At 32.9% G+C, this 18,209-nt stretch overlaps 1 protein-coding gene across 1 annotated transcript in view; it reads right to left on the reverse strand.

Annotated features, from left to right (window-relative positions):
• The window catches only part of LOC140040812 (uncharacterized), a 46,044-nt gene that overhangs the window by 15,649 nt on the left and 12,186 nt on the right, over positions 1-18,209 (reverse strand). The window contains exons 18-45 of the mRNA XM_072087030.1: positions 18,071-18,178; positions 17,393-17,671; positions 16,665-16,805; positions 16,066-16,188; positions 15,246-15,554; positions 14,793-15,041; positions 13,822-13,988; positions 13,105-13,219; positions 12,531-12,791; positions 11,774-12,049; positions 11,341-11,586; positions 10,779-11,069; positions 10,318-10,584; positions 9,518-9,624; positions 9,031-9,205; positions 8,398-8,688; positions 7,859-8,116; positions 7,159-7,446; positions 6,178-6,441; positions 5,581-5,838; positions 5,106-5,196; positions 3,554-3,723; positions 3,052-3,324; positions 2,432-2,704; positions 1,687-1,953; positions 1,215-1,343; positions 951-1,088; positions 115-378 (exon numbers count right to left, since the gene is read on the reverse strand). Of these exons, the coding sequence (XP_071943131.1) occupies positions 115-378; positions 951-1,088; positions 1,215-1,343; positions 1,687-1,953; positions 2,432-2,704; positions 3,052-3,324; positions 3,554-3,723; positions 5,106-5,196; positions 5,581-5,838; positions 6,178-6,441; positions 7,159-7,446; positions 7,859-8,116; positions 8,398-8,688; positions 9,031-9,205; positions 9,518-9,624; positions 10,318-10,584; positions 10,779-11,069; positions 11,341-11,586; positions 11,774-12,049; positions 12,531-12,791; positions 13,105-13,219; positions 13,822-13,988; positions 14,793-15,041; positions 15,246-15,554; positions 16,066-16,188; positions 16,665-16,805; positions 17,393-17,671; positions 18,071-18,178 (6,078 nt within the window). The remainder of the gene's footprint in view (positions 1-114; positions 379-950; positions 1,089-1,214; positions 1,344-1,686; positions 1,954-2,431; positions 2,705-3,051; positions 3,325-3,553; positions 3,724-5,105; positions 5,197-5,580; positions 5,839-6,177; positions 6,442-7,158; positions 7,447-7,858; positions 8,117-8,397; positions 8,689-9,030; positions 9,206-9,517; positions 9,625-10,317; positions 10,585-10,778; positions 11,070-11,340; positions 11,587-11,773; positions 12,050-12,530; positions 12,792-13,104; positions 13,220-13,821; positions 13,989-14,792; positions 15,042-15,245; positions 15,555-16,065; positions 16,189-16,664; positions 16,806-17,392; positions 17,672-18,070; positions 18,179-18,209) is intronic.

The raw sequence follows: 18,209 nt of genomic DNA on the forward strand, positions 1-18,209 counted from the left end.
TATCATTGTGGTATCGAGTAAAAACAATAAAATATGGTCTTTGGTTGAAATGGAAACACTTTATTTCAGGGAAGTTGACATTCTGGCTTTCAATTCAACAGTTGCATCACTTACTTGTATTTGCATTGAGGCTTCTTGTTGCACTTTCTTTCACGCCTGAATTAGTAGAAACTGAGAACACATATCCTGTGGCCGAGAGCAGGCCATCATAAACAGACGTTTGTTGACTTGTTGTTCCTACAACAGTCACACCATCGCTGACTCGTTCTAAACTGATACGATAGTCTTCAGAAATGTCCTGCGGGTCAGTTGACCATGTAAACTGCAGACTGTTAAAGTCCTGCTTTTGCAAGACAATGTCATATGGCGCTTTTGGATCTAAATAGATTACAAACAAATGCAATAAATAGAACACTGTTTATATAAAAAATTATAAGTTAATTGCAAAGTTTATCTGTGTCGTCTACTTTATGCTGTATTCAATACTTTAAATTATTTCAGGAAAAGTATATTATTCAAATACTACAATAGGGAACACCTCTCTATTCAAAAGAAATTTTCATGTGAAAAAAATGAGGTGACATATATTTTACACCTACTAAAAGGAAAGTTTGTATCATATAGGTATTCTACTGTACTTAGTTTATTTCATGACAGTTTGGAAACCAGTCTCCTCAATGAGCTAAGAAGTAGCCATTAGGTAATCTTAAACTACAACAGAAAAAAGACTAATTCACTTGAGTTATTTAAGGTATGTCCAGAGTGAAATAACAGAGAGATAATAATGATGATTTAAATGCCTTTATAGATGATGAATTAAATACTTAATAACCTACAGTATAATGAATAGCTATATTAGGAGCTTTTTTCTTTGTAATACAATACCACTATACTGTGGGAATTATAAATAGTTAGAAGACAATACAATTACTTAAAAATAAAACGCTCACCAGTTTGTACACTAACGCTTATGGAATCACTGTATATTTCACCAACAGAATTGACAGCAATTGATTGCAATGATATTGTGTAAGTTCTGCCACTGTTAAGAATGCCGATACTATAGGATGTTAACGTTGACATTAGAGCTGTGAAAACAGATATGAGAATAAAGATAAATTTACTTTTAACTGGTACATTAAGCATCCTCAATCTCCTTCTCTAAATGGAAATAAGGAATTAACTTCATAAAATTATTCTTTCAATACACTCACTGATTGGTAGATTTCCACCAGATGGGACAATATTCAGATAAACTTGATCAACAGCAGCATCCAGGGTCCATTCCAAAGAAATAGAATCTTCTGTTGGATTTACTGCAACAATAGTTGGGGCCAATGGCTCTGAAAAACAAAAGTAATGCAAATTAAAAGTATTAGAAATTGAGTCTGAAATCAAAAACAAAAACGAGTATACACCTATACATTTGGTTAAAACAACATGTAGGAAAATATCTGCCACAATGAAAAAACCATTCAGTCTGGTGTTTCAGCAACAACATTATTTATTACAGCTTGTAATGAACTTTCCTTTCCCTTCCTCTCCATGTGATATTTTTTCAATTTTAGAAATAACAGTATGTCTGTTCAGGGATTTTATAAGTAGTATATTCAATAGTTTGAATTAAGAATACAAATACAACTTCATTGACCCTAATTGATTAACCTCTGATGACTTTTAACACACCTGTAGAAAAGTCTTTGCTCACTGCAACACTCTGTTGATTGCTGCTGATGGTAACTATAGTAACTGAATAAACAGTAGCAGTGTCAAGATCTGTCAACATAACTGACCGCGTCTCATCTGATGCGATGGTATTGGTCACTGCAGCGTTTCCTCCAGACGAGAAGCTAAATTCGTATTCATCAAGAATGCCGTTCGCACTCTCCCATGTAATGGTTGCTGTGTCATTGGTAAAATCAGTGATAGTAATACTAGGAACTGGTACAGGCTCTATTACGAAAAAAATAACATGTTAATAAATAAATTATTTAAATTAGAATTTCAACATTTTATGGTAATGAAGGATATAAAAATATCTCTTTATAATCATCAGTTGTTAGACTATGAGTAAGGCTTATTATAAAGTAAAATGATGCATCCATATGTTGTTTTTCTATTTCAGTTACTTTCGGTTACTTCAGTTTCTTTGATGTCTGCATGTGCTAAATAATTTGATTAATTAATTTATATAATTGATCATTTCTTTTTCAAGTATTGTTTAAATAAAAAATAGTTATAAAAGTGAACAAGTCAGAATAAAATGTGCCAGATTTGTCAGATCGGAGACCTTATACTCACACTAAATATTTCTTGTTAGACAGACCTAACTTAAATTAACAAGTGAATGATCAAAAGAATCCTTCTGTAAATCAAATCAGTAACCACAGTTATTGAGCAATAACTAATTATTATCGTATTAGAAACATACTTGTTTGTTGAGTAACCATGGTTGTAAGACCAGCAATCTCTTGTGAATCTTTTATAGTCTTCAGGGTGATTGTGTATTCTTCTCCTGGAACTAGACCATAGATCTCCAAACTAGTACTGGTTCCCACAGGCCTTGGTGATGGAAGAGATCCATCCATTTCAACATATGGAGAATACGAGATTTCATAGTTATCAAACACGTCATCCACGGTATCCCAAGTTACACTGATGACTGTTGTTGTCCAACTGTCAATAGACAACTCTATTGGAGTAACTGTAAAATGAAAAGGGTAATAAATATCAGTTAAAACGCAACGTAATTTGCTTGATTATACTGACAGTCATTTTTTTTTATTGGTCAGATGTTGCATTTTATACTATTATAAAATGTGTAATTCGCAGGGGACTCTAACCAATGATCTCCATATCAATAACCTGGCATTCATATCTAGATTTTATATATATTTGTTAAACTTATAGAGCATCTTTCGTATATGTACTGTTAACATGGTGACCTCCTGTAAGAAGGGTAATGAATGAATTCGCTAATGGTTATCCTTGGAAATTGCCCAAATATAAAAGAAAAAAAATAATTCTATTTACAGAATAAACAGAACTAACCTGCTGATACCTCTACACTATCACTCACAGTTTGTCGGATGCCTTCACCTGCATAAGCCACAATTGTGAATGTGTACCGTGTTGCTTTAGTCAATGACTCAATGACTTGTGTCAGCTGTCCTCTCACCTCAATCGGGGTCTCTGGATTGCCACCAGATGGTGTATATGAGATGACATAGTAACTCACAAAAGTGTTAGCAGGAGCAACCCACGCAAGAGAAACCGATGATTCATCAGAAGAAACAACTTCAAAGCTGGTCGGCGGTAATGGAGCTAAATGAAGAGAAGTTATAATGTAACAAATAAATTTATCAATATATATTGCTTTCTTTTTTAAACACCATAACTACTTATATTAGAACCTCTATAAGGGATTAAAGTGTCCTTTAATAGGTTTCCCCAGACTTGTTGTGTTGGCCTTATATATTTAATAGTGTTAAAGCAAATAATTTCCTCCATTCAATATCTTCACAACAATGTTCCACTCAAATTAAAGACTTACCTGTTCTAGCACTTGTGTATCTGGATTGTGCCTCACATGCTACTTTGAAGTCATAGTCTTGACCAGGAGTGAGGTTAGTAAATGTATATGTGTCTTCCTCATTTCCCGATTTTGAAACTGTGTCTGTGAAAAGATTACTGCCATCTGCATTTGTTCGCTCAACTTGATAACTAATAGACAAGTTAAAATGTATTTACTTCAAATCGATACTGTACTATCAATTCTATCAATAATATTAATATCATCTTCGATATCTCAATACTAACAATATCATCCTCAATATTGATACTATCAATATCATCATCACTATCAATATTATAATCAATACCAATACTATCATCAATATCATCATCAATATTGATACTATCAATATTATCATTACTATCAATATTATAATCAATACCAATACTATCATCAATATCATCATCAATATTGATACTATCAATATTATCATTACTATCAATAATATCAATGTCATCATCACTATCAATATTATAATCAATACTAATACTATTATCAATATCATCATCAATATTGATACTATCAATATTATCATTACTATCAATAATATCAATATCATCATCACTATCAATATTATAATGAATACCAATACTATCATTAATATCATCATCAATATTGATACTATCAATATTATCATTACTATCAATATCAATATCATCATCACTATCAATATTATAATCAATACCAATACTATCATCAATATCATCATCAATATTGATACTATCAATATTATCATTACTATCAATAATATCAATATCATCATACTATCAATATTATAATCAATACCAATACTATCATCAATATCATCATCAATATTGATACTATCAATATTATCATTACTATCAATAATATCAATATCATCATCACTATCAATATTATAATCAATACCAATACTATCATCAATATCATCATCACTATCAATATTATAATCAATACCAATACTATCATCAATATCATCATCAATATTGATACTATCAATATTATCATTACTATCAATAATATCAATATCATCATCACTATCAATATTATAATCAATACCAATACTATCATCAATATCATCATCAATATTGATACTATCAATATTATCATTACTATCAATAATATTAATATCATCATTACTATCAATATTATAATCAATACCAATACTATCATCAATATCATCATCACTATCAATATTATAATCAATACCAATACTATCATCAATATCATCATCAATATTGATACTATCAATATTATCATTACTATCAATAATATCAATATCATCATCACTATCAATATTATAATCAATACCAATACTATCATCAATATCATCATCAATATTGATACTATCAATATTATCATTACTATCAATAATATTAATATCATCATCACTATCAATATTATAATCAATACCAATACTATCATCAATATCAATACTATCAATATAATCATGCTGAAATTTTAAAATACACCTCTTTTTTTTTTCAAAACTAATACAATAGTATTAAAGTGTACATATGGATCATTGAATTGAAAATAGAAAACAACATACTCAGACACTAATTCAGGATCAGCAGCCCAGGTGATTGTAACAGAGTCAGTCGTAAACGTCCGAGATTTTATGTCACATGGGAATGACTCCTCTAATAAAAAAAACAAACAAAATTAAACAAATTGTTATCATTACATTTGAACCATCAGTACGAACATTCAGTGTAGATATTTCAGCTGAGTAGTTAAAGCATCTTTCACACCTGTTCCAGAATGATTCGAGTTCGGCTCCGGCAAATTAAATTGAACATCAATGTTTCGTTTTTCATGCAGCAATCGATATCGATTGCCGCATAGACGTGTGGAGCGTCATGAACAGGTGTGAAAGATGATGGGGTGTGAGGGTTACCCTTGTATTCCTTTGTTCAAATTTAACTGAATATAGAATGTAAACAAATACTGCCATAATAATTGTACATTACTTTACATAATAGTATTTAACATCACTCATAATTATTTAAAAAATATATTCTTACGTGTCATTTCAGTCACGGAAACTGGCTGGCTGAAGATGTTGCCACCGGCTGTGGAAACAGATATCAGGTATTCTGAGTCAGTGTTTAGATTTAGCAGCGTGGCTTGTGTCTGCCCAAACAATGTGTAAACCTCATTGGATTCATAGCCTAGTGTTTGGTAACATATTTGGAAGATTTCAAATGTGTTATCATCCCATTTTACATTTAACGTTCGGTTTTGTACTGCTTCAGCTACAACATTTGTGACTATAGGAAGCTCTGTGAATAAAAATTTAGAATAAAATCTTATTAGAAATTGAGATTATTGTATGGACGTAACTTTTTACTGTTGATGAAACTTTACTGCATATGATTGTACATAACATACAGTAGAAACCCCTCTTTTTCAGCAGACACAGACCACCCTCCCTCCACCCTGTATATTTAATCCTAAAACAAATAATATGCTGAAAACAGAACATCGAAAGAACCAAAACAAATGTGTTACAATGCTATAATGTTTAAAAACATTTTTATTCTTGGTAAATTTGTCGATGGATTTTAAGTTAAAATCATCAGATTATTAGATTTAATATCAACCACCCTGCTAATACTAACCTGTGTTTTGCGTGTATTCATCTGACGTGAGGACATCATTTCCTTGAGTGCTCACCAAAATCGTGTATGTGCTACCAACAGCTAGTCCTTGCAGAACCATACGCCGATCATCCTTGGCTTTCAAGGTTATCTCTGGTGTAGTCCCATCAGCAGGGTTGTACTGTACTAAGTAGTTAGTGAAATCCCCTGTTGCTGGTGTCCAAGTAAACTCAATTGAATCAGCTGTTATAACAGATGTACTAATGGCTAAGCTACCTGCAGAAACTGTGTAAAAGTAAAATTGAGAAAATCAAAAGTCTATAGAAATTATGTTTTGTTCCCCTTAACCATACAGTTATTATGGTAAATGGAAAGAAACTAATGAAAAAGCATTGCCATATTGGATTCAAAAGGAGATAACCTATAATTTATTTCAAATCTGTCTTTCTTTGGATATGGTCTCTGAAACCTGAAGCAGCAACTCTCTGGGATTATGGCTTGGATAAGATAAGTTTAGCAATCACCGAATAACTCACATGAAAGGTGGAAAAGAACAACCTATCCATTACATCATGCATAATGGACATGATCCGACAGACTAGTGAATACAGTAAACCAACATGCATAATGGACATGATCCGACAGACTAGTGAATACAGTAAACCAAATTTACTAAGTAGAACCTTTTAAACTTTTGAAATTCGGGTTCCAAGATTCCAGTTTTGTGGGAGTCTGAATTAGGGAGAGTGGATTGTAGCAACTAAAGTGTATAGTAAGTCGCTGAATGGCAAACATTTGTCAACGCCACTAGGAACATCTTCATCAAACAATGCATGTTTATCTGTCTATGACTTGGGATTGATATGGACAAAAACACAGGGTTAACCCTTACTCTTCCGAAAGATGAACTGGACTATTTATAGCACACACAAACCAGAAGTCATTTGACCACTTATCAAAATTGTGATAAAAAAAAACTAGTACAGTATTATCAAATATTACCAGTGCTGAAACTGAATGATTTTGTATTGCTCCTTGACCCGTCTTCTAAGACAGCAACGACATCTATGACATAGTTTAAGAATGGCTGCATCAAACGAAGATTTAAATTTGGACAAGCACTCCTCGGTAAATTGTATTCACTGATTGGTTGATATGATTTTGCACCATCAACAATCAGGTAAAGTGAAACTTCAAGATGATCATAAATGTAAGTGGGGTTTTCCAAACGTAGAATTCCATATCCATAGTCAATTGATGTGTAAGTTGGATTTGGTGGTGTTGATAACACTTTAAAGAAAAAAAAATAATTGTATAAGATAATAAAATATTATACTAGGGAAAATGTTTGTTTATAAAAAGGAACATAGTTTATTAATTGTGATGTCTGAAGTATTAATGTGGTAACAAATACAGTCAGCTATGCTAAATAATATTTTCTTGTCAGTATCTTGTTCACCCGACATTGGTCATGAGCAGCTAATGATTAAGGTATGAACAAGGCGGTTCCACAGCCAAGAATGTAATATAGCTGAAGGAAAAAAGAAAACCTTGGCTCCCACTAGGACACAATGCAAGAACTAAGACCAACGTAAGTAAACTTGACCAGTCACAACGCGATGGATCCATCAACAAAATCTACTAATAATTACTCTCTATACTATGGAACATTAAAGTGATGAAATAAAAACATATAATTTACATGTAGATCCACTAAGAGGAGATGAAGCTACAATATTTCCATTGTACTTTGCATCCAAAGTTATTGTATAATCTGTATCTTCTTGTAGACCTGTAAGTTGAAAGCTTCGGGTTGTAGATTCGAATGTTGATTGGCCAACTTGCGGAGAATATCTAAGCGTGTAGTCGTCCACAGATGCTGGTGTATTGTCAGGACTCCATGTAAATGAAAGGCTAGTGTCTCCAGCTTTCACTAATACCAAGCCAAAGTTCATTGATTCTAAATCAAAACAGATAATAGATAAAAATAATCATGTCTTTCTTAGTAAAGCAATAATCTTCATTTAGGATACCCCATATTCAGGGACATGCCACATTTGTGGATTTTGTTGGGTCACAAAGTTGTCAACCTAATAGCGGTTCTACTTTAGTATAGCAATAAACATCTCTTATTATTTGAAATTATAATAATAATGTTGAATGATGTTCGAAAGGAACCCAGTCTTATAAGCTACAGCATTGAAATAGATATACATAAATTGTCACTGCCATGTGCTTTACCTGTTGTTTCTGTGACAGTCAATTCACCAGATTTTTCTGTGGTTGTCCCTTCTCTGGCCGTAACTAGTGTAATTGTGTACTCCTCGCTAGAAATCAATCCGGACAATTCAACATTACGAATGTCTTTTAACACGAACACAGAAGAGCTAGGCTGACCATTACCAGCCGTGTATGAAACAATGAAACCATCATAGTTATCATTTGTAGGGTCATTCCATGATACTTGAATGGATGCAGGGTTTTGCGAGACAGCAGACAGGCCTATGGGTTCCGCGATGCTACAATCAAGTTCTGTCAAAAAAAATAAACAGTTCATTCATTATAGGTTTGATAGAAATAGAGTTTTTATCAGATAACATGCATCCCTTAAAACCACTACTATGCTTGTAGGTTGTCAAGTTTATCATTATAATTTGTTAACATTAATACTTTCGTTTCTAGGTGGCAATTAGTCTTAATTGATTCATAAGCACCACCTATGTTCTCTCAAGCTAAAGTTTCTAATTGGAGACTTTGTGAAGAATTGGCCATTTTCATAGGCTGTCATGAGCCATAATCCTCAGACTTCATCACCAGAAATAATCTTCTACTTTCCCAGGTTGTGTTTAACAAAATAACCTGATAAAATCTTACTTGTTCTTATGATAAGAGTTTTCTTATCACTCAGCTTTCTGCCCTGTGTTCCTGTATATGCTGCAACACTGATAGTGTACTCTGTATCTGGGTTTAGGTTTTCCAGTGTGTAGGAAGAAGAAGATGCAGAAACTTCAATTGGAGACTGAGGTCCATCAGCAGGTCGATAACAAATCTAAAAAAAAAGGTTAAATACTTGTAAATCATCAAATAGAACGAAACAACAGATTCTGAACTTGTCTTTCATCTCTTAAATTATTATATTTTTCAGTAGAGATTCTGGTATTTAACTGCAAAGTATTTGCATTTTAAAGTGTTATTCTTAGTATTTCTCATTAATAGAAAATCAGCAGTTTATGTTCTAATACTAATTACTATAGGAAAATTTGAAGGGAAAAATCTGTGAGATTAAGACACGTAATTGATGGTCTATGCACTGCTATAAAGCATAAGAAAGTATAGTATAAAAGTAGATTTGAATACCTACCTCATAGCCATCAAAGTTACCAGAGGCTGGTGACCAGTTAATGGTAAGATCTATTTCAGCACATCCACTCTCCATTCCAAAAGTAACATCACCTGGTGAATTAGGTCCTACAATTGAAAACATAATTAATTATAGTTTGTTTCTTCTCATCCAAGAACATGATTCTGAAATCAAAATTATTGAAAATGCAGAAAGCAGACAAACTTTCCTCAAACCAGAATGTGTATGGTCCTAACAATTACTTATTCAATAAAGATTTTGGTGAGCTTGGTTTGGTAAAATTTTTATTTATTTATTTTTATTTTATGTCTTTAGGCAATGTGGCCAAGGATTACCAATAGTGAATTAATCACTGTCCTATCAGATAGGTGGTAATCCCCCTGATACAGGGGCTATTGTGTGAACCAGTTCACCGGGGTAACCCCCTACTCTTTTTCGAATAATGAACTGGGTTCTTTAAAGTACACACAGGTTATAACTGTGTACACTGGACCTACGGTTTATAGTCCTTATCCGAGAAGACTTGTTCCACCACCAGAACTAGGAGCGAGTCGGCCTCGAACCCTTGCCGATGTTGTTATTGGCTCTTTAGGTACGGTAAACGGCGCCCCTGCCTTAACCGCTCGGCCATATGACATCAAGTTCACCTTTGACTCTGGAATAAGGGGGAAACTTGGCACTCTTTACTTCCTACAATCACCAACAATTAAGCTTGTTTTATTTGCCAGCCATATTGTGTATGATATTGTTTGGTATCTCACTCACTTTCCCTAATTTGGTAAATAACAGTGCTGACTTACGTGTACGTTGGAATTCGCTGTCAAGAATCATAGATGAATCCTCATCAGAAAGGTTAATCTCATACTGTGTTCCTTCAGTTAATTGAGTAAATATATACTCAGATTCAGCGTCATAAGCAATGACTACTGCATCAACTTCAGTGTTATCTGAATTGTAAATATCCACTCTGTAGCTGCCGGATGTCTTACTGGACAATTTCTGCCAGTAAACTACAATACTGTCTGTGGTAACCGTACCAATGCTAAGTGTTCCTTCAACGGCATCCGCTGTAAATGAATAAAAGAATACTTTTACAAAATTTGATTAATTTATTCCATGAAATGTATGAAATAAGATAAAAATGGAACACAAGTATGTTTGCACTACATCAATCAAAAAACAATAGTTGGTGATGAATGTTTGTGATTGGTCAAATCCCAAACACTCCTATTGGTGGATCTACTTATTGTATTATAACTACCTGTCGTAAATGTGTTTGAAACTGGATCACTCATAGCATTACCACTAGCACTTTGAACTGTGATAGTGTACATAGTAGAAGGTCTAAGGCCAGTGATGTCTAAGGTCGGACATCCATCATTTGCTAGAACTATGATTTCATCTATCGGAGTTCCTGCTCCTGCACCCATCGCTGATTCCGATACTTGAACCTGGAAGTTGTCTAGAGTTCCCATTTCTGGTGCTGTGATTTCTACAGTTGCAGATGTTGGCGATACAATCAAAATATTGTTTATATTTGGGGATTCAGGAGCTGTATTAAACAAAAAAAAAACTTTAGGATCAAATAGACAATACATAGTATCTCAAAAGACTAGTCATTGACCTAGCCTCTTGTTGAAAGTAGGTGTGTTATAAACAAATAATGACGGTTTTATATTTGTGCAATGGTACAAATAATTTCACTCAGAGAAATTTTCTCTTTTCATATGTAATAATTTGTACCATTGCACATATAAACATTCATAAATTGTATACTATATTTAATAGCTATCTTTCAAACATGGTTTGAGGGGCAAACTTACGTAAAGTGTAGGTTGTTTTAGCAATAAGTACCCGTGTTTGATCCGCAGCAACTGTGTTTAGAATAAACTGATACGTTGTACCGACCGTAAGACCTGTGAAGTCTTTTGTTTCGGTTGTCAATAAAACAGAATTGACTCCATCAACTGCTGGCTCAATAAGCAGTTCATATTGTGCATCTGGTATGTTTGTCCATGTTACTCTTAATGAAGTAGCTGAGAGTTCAGTCACTGTCAAGACAAGCTCATCTAATAAAAAAAATAAATATAATAGTTATTTGTTTGAAAAGTAAATTTTAGAATATAATAAAATAATAATTAGAATAGTCAATTATCAGTATTGTATGTAGAATTTGCCCAGTATCACAACGCCTGTATCATATACATAAACGTAAACCTGACCTTTCATATATATATAAACAAATTGTAATATTACCAGTTGTAACAGATATAGACGTTTCTTCACTCTCCTTCAAAAAACCAGATATTTCAACATAAGTTTTAAATGTGAAAGTGTACTCTGTATTGCTGATCAAGTCTTGCAGAGAAAGTGTGTTATCGGATGATGGGAGCTGTAGGGTTACAGCAGGGCCTGATGCAGTGGTATACTCAACATCATAGCCATCAAATGATCCAGTTGGAGTTGACCAAGATAGAGCAATCTGAGACTGACTCTTGTCTGCTTCCGTTAGGTCAGTTACTGCAGATGGGTCTGAAAAAGAAAACAAGGATTATTTAAGTATTTTTAATAATTAATTTTCCAAAAAATACCCGGCAGCCAAAATACATAATCGAATGACGTGATGCTATAACTGCTACTGGTCATATCTTAAAAACAGATTCATCTATGGAGAAACACAAGAACATTACACACTAGGCAGCTTTGATTTTTAATGATTTAGAACAGGAACAAGCTATATCATGTCATAGTACATTGTGCACATGTGTGGACATTGGGATGTGCTCTCTCACTTAAATTGCGACACAGTTTTGACACATTTCAGATGATGAGCAATGTTTTTGGTGATTACAATTGGCCTTAATACCTAATTGACACACAAAACAAAGAAGAATTTGATTCAAGAAAACCGATCTAATCTCTGGGCTATTCCCAGTGTATCATTTTTACAAACACATTTTAAATGCACAATCTGTAGCATATAGAATCTTTCTTGTAACGATTCGAAACTTACTTGTAATGGTAGGTTGTTCACTTTCTTCATTTGATCCAATTGCTCCGACATAGACCCTATAGTACGTGGCAGGCAACAGATCAGTAAACTGATAGGTCAACTGGCTACTCTGCAAAGCTGTTTCTGCTGCAACAGTTCCATTTTCTAAAATCAATCTAACGGTAAATGATGTGACATCGGGTTCAAAGGATTCTGTCCATCGTATGTCGATGGTCGTGGATGTTGTACTGTCAATGGTAAGAATTGCTCCAACTGGTAATTCTGTAGTAAAGAGATAAACAACGTTATGTTTCTGTAGATAGTACTGTAATAACTTTATTACAAGCTTTATAGTGACAGGTTTCTTACACTTTCTTAAACGTTAATTTACATAACTTTTTTCTTTATCATATATCATGACTTTTAAAACATTTAGAAGGAAAAAATTGTATAAATTGTGTCTAATAAAAAAGCAAATTTCCTTCATCTTATTTATATTTCTCTCCATAATTTTTTCAAATTCTCCAAAACATTCCAAGCATGAAAAATAAAATGTCCATATCTATGTGACTCGGCATAGTTTAAAATATCTTACTGGTCAAAACTGATTCTGTAACAGCTTCTGCTAATACACGTGAGTCTCCATCCCCTACATACGTCTGGATGTTTACATCATAGTTAGTATCAGAATCCAAATCTGATATTTCAACCTGTTTGGACAAAAATAAATAACGTTCTCTTTCCTATTGATAATTTCTTCAAAATTAATAATCACAAAGTATTAATATAAAGTTGAATATAAATACTGTACCTTTGCACAGGATAAATATTTTACAATTAAAAATAAGCACTTTATTTCTTTTATTTCTTTTCTATACATTATAATTTAAAATACCCTTCAGGGATCATATTCAAATTTTAAGTAAGTAATTGCATAAACAGTGACAATGTAGTAATCTGAAATAGAATTATCTTGACATTTATGTCCTTATACAATCATTAAAAACTAGAAATTATTGAGCGAGCAGATCTATAACATAGTTTTGATGACACAGGACCTTAAAGACAAACATGAATGTCTATATTATAACGTTTCTTATTGGACAAAAGAACTCCCATGAACTATGCAGTGTACAATCATCATCTGCAATAATTGATTTCACTCTCAAAGAGTGAAAGCAGTTAACTTTGCCTAGGTTGTCTTAGATCAACGTTTTTTAGACAAACAATGAGCTTTCGGATCTGACAAGCAATGAAGCATGTTGGAAGGTTAATTGCTGAGAAGAGTACTATGTAGCAAAAAAAAACTTACTTCCAGAGTGTCAGTAGCATCAACAGTTATGGGAGAAACTGGGTTGCCTGTATTAGGGGTGTATGTTACTATAAAACCAGCATAGGCACCATCTAGAGGAGTCTCCCAACCTACAGTAATCGATGAGGTTGTTGAAGAACTTGTAATACTGGTCGGAGTCAGAGGCACTAAAATGATCAATAACAATATAATTATTAAAAATTAAAAAATAATTGCTCATAACGTTCTACCATACTTGCAGAGACATAATTTGGACATTTAATTTAATATTTTATACATTTTAAAAGACACTTTTTGATACTGAAACATATGTGTGAAATTATGATTTATCCGAAAAGAAAAAAACCCACATTTTTGCACACACAATTCTGTTCTAACATACTGTAGCTAGATGGCTATAGAGATACATAAACGATGCCCAGAGTTTATGGTGCAAGTACCGACTGTGCAGTTTAGAAGGAGGTAGAGGAAAAAGTTTTGAGCTAGTATGTTTATAAAATAATTTCCCCTGGCTTCTTGAATGGTGTGTTTTGAACTACTAAACCACAAAAAAAGCATACTTTTTTACAACCAGATATTTCATATAGTGTATAGCATGATGATGAAAAAAAACTGAGAAAGTATTTACAAACACATTTAATTTAATTAATTTTTTTTTTATTTTTGATTTGCATTGCGCATTCCTTGTGTCCTTAGGCAAGACACTTTACTTACAGTTGCCTCTCTCTACCCAGGTGTACAAATGAGTATTTGGTTAGGTCAAAAGTGTGCAAATGGGTACCTGGTAAGGTCAGAACAGGTGTACAAATGGGTACCTGGTAAGGTACCCCAACTGTGCTGATTACTATCTGCATTATGGAAGTATTTTTCCAAAATGTGTTTGATTAATAACTGGTGTAATAATGTGAAGCGCTTAATAACATTAAGCTCAATATAAAAACAATGTATAATCAATTAAATGAATTTCTCACCTGTGATTTGTTCTACAGTGAAAACCATTGACGACGGAGAAGCCAGTACTTCAAAGGAATATAAAAAGCCTGGGCGTAGATTGTCAAACTCATAATTTAACATATCTACAACAGTAACAGTTTCCGTCAATCCCGATGCCACGTTGGTTGCAGTTATTGTATACTCAGTTGCTGATATGTTGTTCCACACTATCTCAGTGGAAGATTCACTAAATGAACTGACATAGCCTGCAAAGCCATTTACCACATCTGAAAAAAAAATTGATATTGATATATTATGAGAGACCATTTACAATTTTATTTGTTATACAAATGTCTGCTATTACACGTATCCAAACACATGGGGTATCAAAGTGACTGGAATTAAAGATCCGAGACAGGTAGGGTATGCACACAAGATGGTTATTTTATGTATAATTTATATATAGATATATGAAAATTATATATACATACCTGTGTACATAAATACTTGTTCTGTACGACTTAACACTCTAAGTGAATCCGAACCTGCGTATGTGTTGACCTGAACAAAATACTGCACACCATTTCCCAGACCTTGTAAGATTACTGGGAACTGAACAGTCTTTGCAAAGGTTGTGGGAGAAGGTGTAATTCCAAGGAGGTCTGCATCAGCTGGTTGATCCAATGCAAAGTAACTCAGTTGATAGCCATCAAAATCTCCTTCAGCAGGCGGTGACCATTCAATTGCCAATGAAGAGCTTGTAGTAGCTGTGATTCGTAAATTAGTCACAACATCCGGCGCTGATGAGAAAAAGTTGAAAAGAAGTTGTAAAGTAGTATTTTTGATTTGAATGATAATTTGAATGCAAATAGTTTCTTTCGATCCAATTTTTGGTCTATGTAAATGACTATTATGTGTTAAAATAGCATATTCAACAAAAACAATTTTTAAAATGATTTCTTCAGGGGGAAAATATATCTTCAAAGCATCACGATAGTGCATACAGTTCAAAATTTAGTTTGATAAGTGTAGACAGAGCTTTAAATAGGCCTTTTTTAATTAACTAAAAGTGAAAAATGCAATTTAATTAACAAAATACACAATGCACATTGGCATGTGCCTGGCATACCCATTGATTACTACAGCTGCTAAGATTTACAAAATGGTACCCTCTGTTTAAATGTATTTTAAAAATGTTAGTGTCCCTAATAATTTGGCAATGCTTTTATAAAGTTTCCAGATATTTCATTTCAAGTTGTTGACCTCTGGATATTATAAGTAATTTTTTTAAAGATAATATTAGGAGTTTACTTGTGTAGACAAACGCTGCATCTTCCTGATTAAATTCACCACTTCCGTCAGTTTGCCATGACAGAGAGTAGAGCGTTCCTGGAGTCAGATCCGTCAATATGTTTTGTCCAGAACTTACAGTTCCTGATAAGATAAATAAGATTTATAACAGATGCAATTTTAAAATACTGTATATAACCAAATATAATCCCACCCCAAATTAAGCTAAATTTGGACATAAAACTTGGGTAAATCAACTGTTAATGCAATAAAAGTACAATCACACCCACTAGTTTTCGTCAAATTTTCGTAGCAAGGCCCACAGGGTACACATAAACAGTAAACAATATTAATTGGTTTATTAATACTATGACATATGCATCAAAATGTGAGGAAATCTGTGGTAAGAGGAGCTCCAAGAAATAAAAAAGTGTTGACTGATGTCTTCTCAACTACCAGTTTCAAAGGTTAATTTTATTCTAATGCAATAGATATAATTGTTATTCACAATTATATAATATTTAATTTTTGGCTTGTTGATATTAATTAAGAAGAACAGTTTATATTAAAACAATAAAGCATTCGTCTGCAAAATATTTTAGTAAATGAATGTTTCTCACCAGGAAAACTAAAAGGAGATGCAGGGTTGCCATCATTAGGTGTATAGACAAGTTGATAGTTGTTGGTGTTCCCTTCACTAGGCTCATACATATAGGTTAAGGATGTATTGGTGAAAGAGACTACATTGATGAGAGAAGCAACTGTAAAATAATAAATTTGTTATTGTTTAATTTTCTTTTCTCTATTGTTATTTTGTCTTATATTATATACTCTCACAAATACAATAAAAACCTTATGTAATCAAATTACAAGATTCTACAAATGTTGTTTTATATTCTGTAAATCCTGAAAATACTAAGACCTGCCAAAAACCCGATTCTGTGGAAAATAAATCTCCATTTCCTATTGATCTAATGTGGGGTTTCCTTGATTTTACTGATTCTATTTCATGTCATGTTTTTCTCTCTCTAATTAGAAGATACTCTAATCTATGAATACATTTTATTCACTTTGTCTTCAATCATGTATACATATATTTTGTGTCCTGATTACAATTTAAAGTAGAGTGCAGAAAACAATTTTCAATCTGGATTTTTTTTTTGTATCTTGCATCGTCATGGGTTGTACTGGAAAGTTCCTGATTTTAAAAATCTGTAGCCTTTTTTACAATTGTTATGACCCAGGGGTTGGCAGGTGTCAACACACTTTTGAGTAAAAAAAGTTAAAGGTTATTCTGGCCCTCAAACATAACTTGAATTACGATAATATTAAACAAATGTAAAGTTACTTGTAGTTTCTTGTATAGAGGCAGGTTCGCTGTCAATGGCTACATCATTAAATAAAACTTGTGATACTATCGTAATGTCATATATAGTTTCAGCAGTAAGAAGTGAAAATGTTTGAGTGCTAAGGCCAAAGTTCACTTGAAGTTCCATAGTCTCTGGTGATCCAGTCACTTTATAGGTTATCAAGTACCTATCTACATTGCCTTCTGGAGCTATCCACTGAAGGTCTACTGTTGTGGATGTGATTGCAATGGATTCAAAACTTGTAACAGAATTTGGCTCTGAAATAACAAAATAAATGAATAAAAATAATGAATTTAAAAATATTATAATTGTTTTTACCTGCATGAGCATTCACTTTTTGCACAATTGCAGCCTTTTTCTAGTATAAGCAATTAAATTCTTTATTCACAAAAGGCAAAAGGGAGCATTACAGAAGTAGTTTCTCTATTTACCACTTATGTAAAACAACTGCATAGCAATGATATTATTACAATTAATCAAATGAACATATCGTATACAGAAATAATAGTTTTTTTTTTATTAGTTTTTGATTGAGAATTTTTAATATCTAATGACAAGTTGTTGAGCCGGTGTAAGAATTAAAATTTAACTTAACCAGCCATGATACAGGCTTTTGAAACTGACAAGCATGAAATAAGATATTTATATATACTTACGTGTACAAGCCTCAATATTGGTTTCAATTGACGTTCCTGTGATTGTTAATGCTATATCATAACACAAACCACTATCAAGACCTGTTAACATTGCTTCTGTTGTTTCACCTAAAATTATAAAAACAAGAAAGAAGTGAGA

The sequence above is a fragment of the Antedon mediterranea genome, chromosome 2 (assembly GCF_964355755.1).
Source record: "Antedon mediterranea chromosome 2, ecAntMedi1.1, whole genome shotgun sequence".
Taxonomy (NCBI): domain Eukaryota; kingdom Metazoa; phylum Echinodermata; class Crinoidea; order Comatulida; family Antedonidae; genus Antedon; species Antedon mediterranea.